This window comes from Dipodomys spectabilis, unplaced genomic scaffold, assembly GCF_019054845.1.
Source record: "Dipodomys spectabilis isolate Male_0828 unplaced genomic scaffold, ASM1905484v1 ptg000001l, whole genome shotgun sequence".
Classification (NCBI taxonomy): Eukaryota; Metazoa; Chordata; class Mammalia; order Rodentia; family Heteromyidae; genus Dipodomys; species Dipodomys spectabilis.
Genome location: NW_024870678.1, coordinates 11,738,320 through 11,753,148, shown reverse-complemented (window position 1 = coordinate 11,753,148; position 14,829 = coordinate 11,738,320). Strand labels below are relative to the sequence as shown.

At 35.5% G+C, this 14,829-nt stretch overlaps 1 protein-coding gene across 1 annotated transcript in view; it reads left to right on the top strand.

Annotated features, from left to right (window-relative positions):
• The window catches only part of Tbc1d32 (TBC1 domain family member 32), a 131,694-nt gene that overhangs the window by 78,173 nt on the left and 38,692 nt on the right, over positions 1-14,829 (top strand). The window contains exons 23-25 of the mRNA XM_042669395.1: positions 1,392-1,514; positions 2,952-3,060; positions 3,845-3,938. Coding sequence (XP_042525329.1) covers positions 1,392-1,514; positions 2,952-3,060; positions 3,845-3,938 — 326 coding nt within the window. The remainder of the gene's footprint in view (positions 1-1,391; positions 1,515-2,951; positions 3,061-3,844; positions 3,939-14,829) is intronic.

Below are 14,829 nucleotides of genomic sequence, written 5' to 3'. Positions count from 1 at the left end.
TCTAATAACATTATTAGTATTTTTTATCTCATTTAGTAACTATTCTACACTTCTCTATATAATTCATAAATATACTCTTACAGTTTATGTGTTTGAATCAAGATCAAAACAGTATCTTTCATTGTTTCAGTATTTTTCTTCATTTTGCTTTTTCTTTCTTGGAAAACTAAAGATTGATCCTAGGGCCTCACACATGCTATGTGAACAATGCACCGCTGAGCTACTTACCCAGCACTCTTGTAAAAAAAAAAAAATGTTTTGAGAGTGTTTCTTTAAGTTTCCCAGGCTGGCCTTAAACTTTTCTTCCTCCTACCTCCCAAGGAGCTAGAATTCCAGCTGTGCACCACCACGCTGTGCTTAGTATTTCTTTTTAAATTCATAAGAGTTTACTTTTCACCTGATTTTTCATGTCATTTTCCCAGGAAGATCTAACACATATAATAACACATAGGAATCACAAAATTTTGGAGAATTTGGCTGCTTCTATCTTACTTTTCTTTCAATACCTTCTGTATACTTTGTTTCCTGTAAACTAATATGATATATACAAATGATTAGATTCCGGTCAAGTCTTTTTTTTTTTTTTTTGGTTCAGTCGTAGGGCCTGAACTCTGGGTCTGGGTGCTGTCCCTCAGCTCTTCAGCTCAAGGCGAGCGCTCTACCACTTGAGCCACAGCACCACTTCCGGCTTTTTTTTTCTTTTTGCTTATGTGGTGCTGAGGAATCGAACCCAGAGCCTCATGCATGCAAGGCAAGTGCTCTACCACTGAGCCACCTTCCCAGCCCCACAAACGATTAGATTCAAAATCAGTATTTGACCAAAAGCCAATGGAAGTGTTCTTCATCACTAGAAGACACATGATTGTGATTTCTTATAAGGTCACATGTGATTCTGTTTTTTTTTTTTTTTTAATAAGGTCCCTTTTTATCAATAAGTTAGATTTTCTCAACTTGATGTGACAATTATAAATTTTGACATTGACATATACAATGAATATACTAATCTAGATTGATCATAAAATGACTATCATTCCTTGTGTAATTAATTGTTGAAATGGAAGTTCTGGCAGTTCTTAAGTTTAATGGATGTGCCGATGTTCTCTGATGAATTTTTAAATTAGCACTTGAAGGAAACTGTTCAGTATTCATATAGATTTTTTTATACAGTTAAAATTCTCTGGTTTAGAAATTATCCAATTGTATTTTGGTAAATAATTTAAACAAGAACAAGTTTTGAGAAGGATATTACATTTCAAAGTGATTGAAATGTATCTGAGATTGTTGCATCCTTTACTGAAAGAGCTGGATAGCTATGCATTATTTTCAGATCTCAAGACTATGTCTATGATTTTAGGACATTTTATAATATTTTTTATTTTCCTTTTATATAGGTTATTAAGTGTGGTTTGCTGTGATTTGGACACCCTTCTCCTATTGGAGGCTCAATACCAAATATCCCAAATATTGCTACATGCTCAAGAAGAAAATCTTTTAGAGACCTCAGAGAGCCACAGGTTAATAAATCAAGGTGGAGGGGATTAGAACAACAGTTTTAACAGACACTTTAAGAAAGCAATTTTCTGGGCTGGGAAGATGGCTCAGTGGTAGAGCACTTGCCTTGCATGCATGAGGCCCTGGGTTCGATTCCTCAGCACCACATAAACAGAAAAAAAAAAAAAAAAAGCCAGAAGTGGCGCTGTGGCTCAAGTGGTAGAGTGCTAGCCTTGAGCTGAAGAGCTGAGGGACAGCGCCCAGGCCCAGAGTTCAGGCCCCACAACTGGACCCCCCCCCCCCAAAAAAAAAGAAAGCAATTTTCTATAGAGTTTGTTTTCACATACCATCTGAAACTCAGTAAGTTTAAATAACAGATAAAAAGAAATTCAAGCATAAATGTCACAAAAAGATTATGGTATGTTTTTTCGAGAGGATTTGCAGAATACTACATTCATCATTTGTTTCTTTTGTCTTGCTTAGATTTTCTTAAGTCCTACATTTAGAGTTTTATGAAGTTGTATTACCTTTAAGTTCATACTGCATGTGGAAGATGACTCATTGCACAAATGGTTTGATTGTCTGTCCCTTGGAGAGACATTATTTTTCTATTCTCTTAATTATTTAACTCAAAGTTGTTAATTTTTATTATTTGCAAATTGAAATTTTGGTATATATTTTTTTCTGTTGATAAGTCACTCTTGGCATTACCTCAATTTGGCTGGCATTTACTGAATGGTAGATTCAGTAGCTGGTGTTTTTTGCATGCCTGTAATTTATAAAAGGCATAGTGTACCTCCATCCTAACCAGATCATGGGAAGTGGCGCTGTGGCTCAAGTGGTAGAGTGCTCGCCTTGAGCTGAAGAGCTGAGGGACAGCGCCCAAGCCCAGAGCTCAAGCCCCACAACCAACAAAAAAACAACAACAAAAAACCAAAAAACAAACAAGCAAACAAAAAACCAAAAAAACCTAACCAGATCATGAAGAATTGTAGAGTTTCATTAGTTGATATCAAGGCTTGATGTGGAACCGAAGGACTAACAGCTTCAGAAAAAGACAGTGTTCATATGTAACACTTGAATTGGAGTTTAACCCTCGATCCTGAACATAGAGCCTTGTCTCTAAATACAGCAAGATTTCTGTAGAATTAGGACATGTATTAATTCCATTGAAGTAATCTGTTAAGTAAATATTTCATCTCACTGGTCTAATGTCAATTATATTTTTATCAATTATTTTCTCTTTAGCAAAGAAAGCTATAATATACAATATAAATTTTTCTTCTCATTTTAAGTTATACATTAACAAATCACTTCCCCAAACACTTCTGGGATAATTTTTCTTTGCAATCTAGTGATATGGTTTAAAAATCAAGTCATATTCAGTTAATAAGGCTACAAAATTTATATGTATATATATATGTGTGCGTCTTTGTGTCTATGTCTATATATTCTTTCAGGGAATTCATAATTGATGGCTTATCTGTAGAGAGAAATCATGTTCTTGTAAGAATAAATCTTATTGGTGGGCCACAGGAACGGATTTTGCCTCCAAGGATGCTGGCAAAGGTGAGTGCTAGCCATAGCAGGGGATATTTCTTAAGAATGTTTTGAAGCAAGACAGCTAACTCAGATGACACCAAACATCCTCATTTCCCAAAGTTCTACATCACAAAGTTGAACTTTTGTAACTTAACAAACTTTGGGATTCAAGTAAATATTTTCAAAGTAAAATGGCACTGTTACCTAGCAAGGGGTCATGAGTGCTAGTTTGTGTAGCAGAGTAGGTTCTTGTTTTATTGAACAGGTGACCTTCTCCCTTGCATTTCGCTGGATATTTTGCCATTGATGTCTTTTTCTTTAATGATACTGTTATTTTTTGATGATTACACTTTTTGTTATTTTTGGTAATCTAAGGTATCTCTTCTTCCACCAATAGGCTTTATTTTGTCTTTATTAGAGGCATTCTGGCTTTGACTGTCACTCTGAGAAAGATGAGATAGAAATGATTGATGGCACAAGGAAGACAGTGTGAGGGGAAAAAGAAAATACAGGTTTCTTTTGAAAATAGACCTTTTTCCTTTAGTGACAAAAACTTCAATAATGTCATCATTATTAGTCCTAGTTACAAAAGCAAGTTCTCTGTCTTATCATCAGTGCTTTCTTAAGTTTCCGTTACATTTTATTTTAATTATTAGCTTTTTGGCACAGTGAATTATAGTATCAAATAGCTTTTGGTTATTTGGGCAAAATCTCAAAAATTTGTGAGTGACAAATCAAACAGTATTTCAGAAAGCTTTTAAATTCAGTATTTTACAGCACTTCTAATCCTTCTCTCTTGCTGCTTCTTTAGGGAGATGATCCATACCCTTGGCCAATGTTTTCATCATATCCTTTGCCAAGCTGCTATCTGTCAGAAGTTGCTAGAAATGCCGATATTAAAAAAGGTAAAATATTTACCATCAAGTTGCATATTATTGCCAAAACTTGTATTACAGTTTGAAGAAAAGAGATTAAATTGAGGAACATTAATATTGATTTCTATTCAGCTCATATACATGGGTAAATTTATGCCTATTTCTTCATAATTTGGAATTTTTTCTTCCTCACTTGTCATTTCTATAAGATTAAATAATTCTTTCTTTTGTGGTAGATTTGTTTAGTAGCAAAAGCCATTTGTTTTCTAAAAAGGAATTAATGGCTTCTTATTTGATATGTGGAGCTTTTATTTTCAACAGAGTAATAGGTTTTAATAATTGCTGTGTGCCACATATTAATCCTATGTTCTTAAGTCTTGAATTACAGTGAGGAGTATGGTGTCTACCACTGTGAAAGTCATGAGCTGTTAGAGAATCTACTCAAGTCATTGGTAATTGTATAATATTACAGGGTAATAGAAGATAACTAAGTCCTATGGCTGCCACATTTCTTTCTATAAAATAAACAGCTTTTCCAGAAGTGGGGCTGTAGCTCAAGTAGTTTCAGAAACAGTGCCCAGGTCCTGAGTTCAGGCTCCAAGATTGGCACTACAAGCAAACAAACAAACCCACAAGCAAAAAAACCACATTTTGCTACTGGATAAAATGTATCACACTATTTAGTAAGTAAGCATTACTTAACTGTATACAAGTATTATGTTAACTAAGAAACATTAAAATTATGAGGACATAATAGTAAATGCATCCATGTGTACATTCTGGACAGAAATAAGCATGGAAGTAATAGTAATTATGTGTAACAGGAGGCATAGCTTAAGTTTGTGTTTTCTGGGTAACAGAACAACACTTTGAGCAGAGGAAAGAGCAGAGGGTGTCAGAAAGGAAGAACTGCTAGTTGGGAGCGTGGGACATGCAACGTGACAGTAGCAGTGGAGGAAATTAGCCTAAGCACAGCAGCCTAATCTACCCTTAGATCAGGGAAACTCCCATTGGGATGTTTAAGGTTTATCATGAAAGCTGTGAAAACGGGGAGTTTTTAGGCTAGAGAATGCTTAGATGAAATATAAGAGTACATATTCAAACTTTTTTAATTTGAAAAGCAAGTTCTTATAACAACATGTTCTTACTTATGCCATCAAACTGACATTGGAATAGAATAACTATGTAAGAGAGCCATTTGCATTCATTTAGTGCTCTTTATAATTTGTGGTTTTGTTTTTCATTTTTACCTGACCTGATCTATTGCATTTTCAGATATTGAGGAGTTGATATTGAACATTTTTCCAGGAAGATGTCCTGAGATAGTACCATTTTGGACTACTTTCTCACTGACTTATCTTTCAATAAACATAAATGATTTACTTTTGCTCTCCTATTTCATATTCTTCTTTTAACCGTTTTTGTTTCAAGCTATTTACATGATGTCATTCTCTGTTTAGGTTTCCAAATGGAGTCACTCATTTAGCTTAAGATAAGTTTCTTGTTTCCCTTCTCCTCCTCCACCTCTTCCTCCTCTCCAGCCTCTTCTCCTTCTTCTGATACTAGGGTTATAAGTAATGGCTTTGAACTTGCTCAGCTTACTGGCTGGGCTGGCATTTTACCATTTGAGACATGCTTCTAGTCTGGCTCCTGGTTGGTTATTTTGGAGATGGAGTCTCATAGACTTTTCTGCCTAGGCTTTCTTCTAACTCTGATCCTCTGATGTTACCTTTCTATAGTGCTGGGATTTCAGGCATGAACCAATGGCATTTGACATCTGTGGCTATCATCTTCCATAGTTTGTTTCTTCAAAATACCTTGTTAACTTGAACAAGGCAGACCAAACTCAAAAAGTAAGATTTTATTAGCTATTTCCTTTGAGAAGAAGAAAAATTCTATCCTTACTTGTTAGGACTAAGTGATCAGACTAGTCTACTCATGTAGGCCATGGCTTAGTAAATAGAGTAGTCGTAGCTTTCTGTCAGGTAAATGCACATGCTAACATAATTGACCATATAGTACTGACTGGCCATCACATGGTGTTATTCCAGGTTCATTTACTTCCACATTTTCCTAGATGCGTGTTTTCAAAACTTACCTCTCCTTACATCTTTCTTTCATTTTCCATGCTTTCCTCAAGAGTAGTCATACTTCTCATTTTACTGGTGAAGTAGATGAAGAGCCCTTAGACCTGTGTATGCTGCTTTTATTTATCTCTTCTTTATTCCCCTTAGCACAACCAACCATGTAATATCACAAACCCTGAATCCTATTCTAGTTGTTCTTGAACTCTGCCCAGCATGGTCTCTTTGACTGGGGACATTATATTTTACCTCTAATCTCCTGGGTGAACTTGATTTTTAACACTTTTTATTGTTGGTTCTTTATTTTGTACTGGTCCTGGAACTTGAACTCAGGGCTCTAGGTACTGAGCTTTTTTGCTCAAGGCTAGTGTTCTATTACTTGAGCCACAGCTCTACTTCCAACTTTTTTGGTGTTTAATTGGAGATAAGACTATCATGGACTTCTCTGCCTAGGCTGACTTTGAACTGTGATCCTCCAATCTTAGCCTTCTGAGTAGCAGGATTACAGATGTGAGTCACTTGTGCTTGACTAAAATAAACCTTAAATGATAAGCATTATAGATATCTGTTGTATACGTCACTAGTCATAGACTCTTGGTAAAAACATTTAAATTTATCTGTATTTGAGTATACAATTTTTTATTACCTTTAGGCACCAAGTTGTACTAATCAGTCTCTTGACTACCTTGTTATAGTTGATACAAAGTATCAACTATAAGATACTTTGTATCTTTTGACCAACATTTCTCCTCTAGACACCAGTAAACACTATTCAGCACTCTGTTCCTTAAGAGTTTATTTGTTTAGATTTCACATATAATAAGATCATGCTTTGTCATTATTTGTGTGGGTTATATTACTTCTCATACTGCCCTTTTAGGTTTGCCCATGTTAGAATTGACGGAACTTCCTTCTTTTTTAAAAGCTGAATTCCCTTTATGTTTATCTATCTATCTATCTATTTTGGGGGGCAATCTCGATTGGATCTTTCCCATAAGCCAGCAAGCTTGCTCTTTATTCTTCCATGTTTAAATACTTTTTATTGAACTCATTTTCCTCTTAATACAGTAGCAGTTCTGTCCTTCATTTTACTGTAAATGAAGGGGTTGTCTTATCTGGTATTCCAGTTACTTTTTCTCCATTCTCTTTCAGATCCACTTGTTAGCTAATGAGGCCTGGACTCAAGCACTCCAACAGCTTGAAATCCACCAGTCCTTCTCAGCCCTCTGTCCAACTACACTTGAATCACCTCATGCATTTCCCCTGCCTGCTTGACTATTAACATCTTGTTTCATTTATTTTTTATTAAAAAATTAAATCATTTTTAGATAGTTGTACAAGGAGATTTCAACTCAACCTGTCAGTTTATGAGTGAAATGCACCCTTCCATCATCCTTCATCATCTCTCTCAACACCACCCATTCCCTCGAGGTGCCTGGTTGCCTTTTTTTTTTTTCCCCCAAAACATTTGTTTCACCTGTCTTTCACAAATTGTTTGTTTTTGTCCTCTTGTCTTTATGTTGAATTCTTCTTTGTGCCCAGTTTTGGATACCTCCCACTTCTACCCTTTAACTTTGAACTACCCTAGGGCTCACTTCTCATTTCTCTTCACTTTCATTGCCCACAGTCTCAGCTGTACTCATGGAAAAAGGACTGTCCAGTATGCCAATGACTACCACTCTGACATCTCCAACTTTGATCTCTACCTTGACCGGTGGATTCATATGTATCTATTTACTTGGCATCTCTGTGAGAAAGATTGATAAGCATATCAAACTTAACATGGCTGAGATAATCCTCAGCCTATCCCTTAAATCTCTCTCCTAAACATTTTCCCTAATTGTGCAAGATACCTATGTACTTCCCTTCTTCAGGTGATAATCCTGAAGGCTTTTTTTTTTAAACTTTTCTCTTTCTTCATACCCACACCAGCAACCTGTCAGCCCAGCCTTTTCCCTCTATAGATCTAAAACCTCTTTTGCTCATCTACTGTCACTATTAACTCTTAACTGTAGTAGTATCTGGTATCCTGCAGTGCATAGTCTGTTCTCAACACTGCAGCCAGACGGATACTTTTAAATAAAAGCTCAGATCATATTACTTCTCTAATTGAAAATTCTTCAGGGGCTTTCCTGTAGCTTATAAGTTTCAAGGCTTTTTTTTTTTTTTTTTTTGGGTCCGGTCGTGGGGCCTGGACTCTGGGCCTGGGTGCTGTCCCTCAGCTCTTCAGCTCAAGGCTAGCGCTCTACCACTTGAGCCACAGCACCACTTCCGGCTTTTTTCTTGTTGCTTATGTGGTGCTGAGGAATCGAAACCAGGGGCCTCAAGCATGCAAGGCAAGCGCTCTACCACTGAGCCACCTTCCCAGCCCCAAGTTTCAAGACTTTTAAGACATCCTTCCTTGTACATGTTTTGTTTTAGGGCGTGTCATACAATTTCAAGTCATATTCAGTGCCTTATTTTGCTATCATTTACCCACAAAGACTCTTACTGACTTTCTATTAGTTCTAACAACAAGTGTTTGAATAAGACACTATTCTCAATTTAACAGTATTCCTTGATATATCCTCCTAATAAGAGTGGTCCTACCTGGCCTCATTGAAGTTCTCATTGAGGAGAATAGCCTGATCTCTATGCATCAGTGAAATTTACACAGAGATCTATTCAACCAGACTCACTATATCTCATTCTGATATTGTTGATGTCTATGTTACTGTCAGACTCTTGGTAGTATAGCAATTATCAGAAGAGAAAGTCAGAAGCATATCTAGCTTTCCCTCTGATTTAAGTCTCTCATACAGTCCCTCTGGACTGTATGAAGGAAAAAAAAGTATGTTTTCTAACAGGTATAAGTCTAAACCAAAAGGAATGTGTTTAAACACAGTTAACTAACCACTATTATGGACTTTAATAGATATTGTGTTTAAACTAATAATACTTAAGACATGAAAATCATCTTAGCAGCCAGTTGTCAGAGGTAATTATTCATTCATTCTGACAGGTGTTATTTTAGTTATTATTTGTACTGCAAGTTTTAGAGATGTTGTTTTATGTCTGAGGAGAAAAAAAATCGTGTCAGTTTTAGTGTACGTGGAAACATTCTTCTCATTTGCCTGTCAGCCTCTCAATCTGTCTTGCTTGTTGCAGGTAGCATTGCTTCATCTCATAAATTGTCTCTTGTTAGCTCCTCAGCATCAGTGTTAGCTGTTAGATGATTCATCTTTATCTATAAATAGGAATCTGGTGACATTATCTGCTTGAGTTGTTTTTCTTTGTAATATGTTCAATGTTACTGGATTAAAATGGAAGAAACATTTAAAAATATTAATGGCTATTTCAGGTGTAGACAGATTAGTATATAGAAACAGATAAAGTGTCACGTGTATAACTTTATTCTTTGTGGTAGAAGTAACTTGTGTTTGGGATATAATTTCTCAGTTATCTGAAAGTTAGATCAGTAGGATGAAGTAGTCTAGTGTGGTAATTTATGTCATTACCTGTCAGGAGGCAAAAAAAGAAGAGAGAGAATGAGCACTAAAGGAAAGTTGAACAATAGTCAAAACACAAGTGCCAGGGATGGGTGGACTTGGGAGAGATAGAAGGGTACTATTGACTAAGATTCATTGTACTCATAACCTGACATAAGGAATTGAAATCCTTTTGTACAACTACTTAAAGGCAAAAATTATGTAAATAAAAACAATAATAACAACAAAAATCCCAAGTATCTGTTCAAACGATAGAAGCTTTAAGATTGAACTACTGGAGTTTGACTCCTATTGCCTTTTCTGTTGTGAGATTGGGATGGTTGTAAGATAATGATCTATTTTTTTCTGAGCTAAAATTAGATCTCTCCAGGAGTTGTTATAACTCACTGAGCAGTCCATTCTACTGTATTCTGTTTTGGTGAGCTTAGGATGTTTTGTTTTTTAACATAGGAGGAGTAGAAATACAGAACTTCATACTGAGAAAAAAAAATTGGCCCGAGAAATTGAATAGCATACTTTAGTTATTTGATAGCATTAGGTATGTTTCTTAAAAGATGGGAAATTTGTTCTTCTCTGTAGAGCATCCTATATTTGTTTTCTTTTCTTTCCTTTTTTTTTTTTTTAAAGGTATAGACCAGGCTGGTCTCAAACTTGTAATCCTCCTGCCTCATCTTTCCCATTGATGTGCCATGGCTGGCATCTGTTTTATTTTTAACAATTGTTTTTATCATACTTACTCAGGCTGACATAAGCAACCTGAGTTACATGAACCAACATATTTTTTTCTTCGATTTAGAAGTATGAGACACATCAATACCTATTGAATGACTGAGTCAATCTCCCTTTACGTTCCCCATCATCAAACTCTTCCTTCCAGACCTTAATAACCAGGCATAGGAAATTATTTCCAGGATAATCAGAAGTAAATTTAGAAATTCCTGCTCTTACCTGTAATAATCTTTGATTAGATTCATTTTCTAGAGCAAGCATAGCTTTGTAGTCTTTGAGTTAAACTTCTGTATGTATCATTCAACAGGCACCTTACAAAGTGATAGTTTACATTTTCATGACACATAAAAGATGCACATCGATAGTGTTCTACCTCGATTTTCACAATTGAACAAAAGGAACTGGCTTGTACAGCTTTTCATTCTACGATTACCTCAAATTTAGTTTTTGTAGCTTCAATATCTTATGTTATTGCTTCTTCCATCCCATTTCTTACTTATATGAAAGAAAATTGATTTTCTGTCTGGAAAACATTCTCTTTCAAATACTACAAAAAAGAGTAAGTTCCAGGATGATAATCATTCCCTTTAACATAATGTACCAAATAATACTAAAATCCTTTTCCTAAATGGTTCTCGTGTCTTAGCTAATCAAATGCCTTGAATCACTAGGTTCTATGTATTAACCAAATGTCTATAAGAGCCATATTATATTCATAGGAAACTAGCATCACACTTAAGCCACTGCTACATCCGTTATTTATATATGTTAGGCACTGTATGGAAGCACCACAAATACAAACACATTGGCAGTGTAAATGCATTAATTTATTGGGGGAAATGGATCAGTTTTTCTGAATATTTTATTAATATGTATTGTATTGAATACTAGGCTTCATTATGATATTTTCATAATATATACAGCAATGTTTTCCTAAGTTAAGTTTATTTAAAATATTTTAAGTTGCAGGGTGCTATTGGTGTAACAATTATATATTACTGAAATGTATTTTGGTCAATGAGGAAACAAATATGAATATATAAAATTCCCAGATCAGAGAGAGAGCCAGTGAGTTAGGGAATTTTATTCTGGGTCTTTGTAGTGAGAGTATTTACTGAACGAGTAATAAAGCTCATGATATTCACTGAATGCCAGTGTACTTTCCCTACCTCATGGCCACCTTTTCATTTCAGATAAGAAACATGCTGCTGTTATTCTAAGTTGTTTACCTAAAAGTATATTGAAATTCAACCTTTGAAACAACTACCCACTATTTAGCCATTAGAATAATGACCCTGGGCTGGGAAGGTGGCTCAGTGGTAGAGCGCTTGCCTTGCATGCCTGAGGCCCTGGGTTCGATTCCTCAGCACCACATAAGCAAAAAGAAAAAAGCCGGAAGTGGCACTGTGGCTCAAATGGTAGAGCGCTAGCCTTGAGCTGAAGAGATGAGGGACAGCGCCCAGGCCCAGAGTTCAGGCCCCACAACCAGACCCAAAAAAAAAAAAAAAAAAAAAAAGAATAATGACCCTAATTTAACAACATATTTGTATTAATCTACACTGATTTTGTTTAGTAAATTTTAGTAAAGCAGGATGTGAAATACTCTCTGTTCATTGGTGCTGTTTCTACTGATGTTTTCTGCCTCTTCAGAATTGTCTACGTCCATGTCCCTGATAATTTATCTTCATTTCTTTTTAATTAACAATTGAGTGACAATCCACTGTATAATACTAATTGTATAGATTTCAATTGGAATATTACCTACAAAATATGTAGACATTAACCTTTTAAGGGATGAAAAAGGAGAAAAGGGCATAGGCTAAAATTACAACTACATTTTTTTTTTCTGTTTTAAAATTTCATGTTCTTTTATGTTTACTCAGATGGAGTCATGCTCTGTAACCCAGTCTAGCTTCAAAATCCCAATCTTTCTGCCTCAGCCTTGAAGTACTGAGATTACAGTCATGGATATCCTGTTTTGCAACTATATTTTAGTAAATGGATACAAATTTCCTGATAAAAGTGACTAGCCTGAATAGCTCCCATTGCCAGGCTGGCAAATTCTACCAAGTTTAGGATTTTAGCAATTACCCAGTCAAATAAAAAAGCGTAGTATTCCATAGGCATAACAGCAGGAGTGCCTCCAAAGAACGTGGCATTGTGTAACATGTTGTTTGTTCTAGGTATTTATGTATTTATTTATGTGGGTTTGAACTTGGCACTTGGGTGTTGTTCCTGGGCTTTTCTGCTCAAGGTAGCACTCTTGAGCCAAAATTCCACCTTCAGCTTATTTTTTTCTTTTGTCGGGGAGGTGGTTAATTAAAGATAAGAGTCTCACCGATTTTTCTGCTCAGGCTGACTTTGAACCGCAATCCTCAGAACTCAGCCTCCTGCTAGCTGGAATTTATAGGTATGAGCCACAAGCCCAGCTTGTTCTAGTTTATTTTATTTTATTTTTTTATTATTTTTTTGTGAACATACTGTACAGAGGGGTTACAATTACATGGGCAGGATAATGTGTACATTTCTTATCAAGCATTGCAGCCTCCTCCTTTGTTTACCCTTCACATCCCTTCCCAGCCTCCCCCCCCCAACGTTGTAAAGCACTTGTTTTAGTTTTAAAAGCTTTTTTATTCTCTTATACATCTAGTAACTCTATAAGTATTTTTGGTTACGAATTCTCTTTTATAAGATACTTACATAAGCCTTTATGTTGAGCTAGACATTTTCTCTTCCTTTTTTTGCTATTGCTTCCAACCTTAGAATTAAGATTTATTTTCTACACATAAAATTAATTGGCTTTTATTTGACATCAACCTGTTAACTGAGGGGACTGGTGGTATGGCTATAATTACAAATTTTCTCCTTTGTAGTAAAGCTTCAGCTGTTGTATTACCTAGTTAAAAAAAAACCAGGAAATTTATTTTCCTTTGAAGTAGTAAAACATTAACACAGTGGTTTTATTTTGACATGAAAAATATCACTATAGCAACTAGGAAAATATCTGCTAGTTTAGGTGAAATAGATTGATAAAGAGGATACTCATTTTTTTAACCACTAATTTCTCCCATATAACTATAAGGGAAGTATTATTACTATGTGTACTTACAAATTATTAAAGAAAAGCAAAAATGCTATGAGAAATACAAAATAAGGAATGATCTATATTTAAGATCTATATGTCATTTTCTAAGAATCTAGTTGTCCCAACAAAATTAATACTTGTATGGATTGAGATACTGTTGAACACAGAGATTGTAAGGTATCTGTAATATTCCTTATGTTAGTTCTCTGTGTACCTGTTTTGTGGAGACAGCTCACTTGATGCCTTCTTTTACTCATAATAGTGGTAAGGGAACATGGTGACTAAGTCAATCTAAATAAAAGAAGAGAAGTAGAAACAGGAATAGAAATCAAATATTCTACACATAAGCCTCAAGATAATTAGTACAAGGTTGGCTGGTTACTTGGAGCCTGACAAGTTTTCGTTAATTTTCCATTATTTTCAATGATGCTGTTCATTAATTTTTGTTCATTTTATAGTATTTGTTATGATTCTCTTTTTCTCTGAGAAGAGCAGAATTGTTTTGTTTTGATATTGAGCTTGTATTTTTTTCCTCTTTTTGAAATTAGTTTTTTCTATTTGTATAGCCCCTTTTTCTTTTATATATAAATATATAAAAATAATATATAAATATATAAATAAATATATATTTATTGTGAGAATACCGTACAGAGGAGTTACAATTACATGGGCAAGAAAACGAGTACATTTATTATCAAGCATTGTTGCCTCCTCTTTGTTTCCCCTTCTCATCCCTTCCCATACTTCCCTCACATCCCCCCACCCAATACTCCACCCGCCCCACCAAAGGTATAAAGTTCGTTTTTCAACATTACGACTTGTACATCTCATTGTTGCAATGGGTCCACCTGTATCCCTACTTAAACGATTTTTTTTTCCCTTCCCCTCCACAAATTATACCAACATCAAATACAGTGAAAGCAGGGGTTATACAGTGGGGGAGGGACATACAAAGCAACATAGAAATCATCTTTTAATTATGTAGAAACAATTGCATGAAAGAAACAAAAAACATTTGAATACTTATCTTGGGGTTCATTCCCCTAACATCAACTTATCTGACCTTTTCTGCTTGACTCAGACATATACTAGTTATTGCAAATAAGGGAAACCATGCGACCTATGTTTCTTTGGGCCTGGCTTACTTCACTTAATATGATATTTTCCAAGTCTTTCCATTTCCTAACAAATGGAGCAATGCCATTCTTTCTGATGGAGGCATAGAATTCCATTGTGTATATATACCACATTTTCTTGATCCATTCATCTACTGAGGGGCATCTGGGTTGGTTCCATATCTTAGCTATAGTAAATAATGCTGCAATAAACATAGCTGTGCTGGTAGCTTTAGTATGGTCTTCTTTGTGATCATTTGGGTAAATGCCCAAAAGTGGGATTGCTGGGTCATAGGGGAGCTCTATGTGGAGTCTTTTGAGGAACCTCCATACTCCTTTCCAAAGTGGTTGAACAAGTTTAAACTCCCACCAACAATGTGGTAAGGTTCCCTTCTGTCCACATCCTTTCCAGCATCTGTT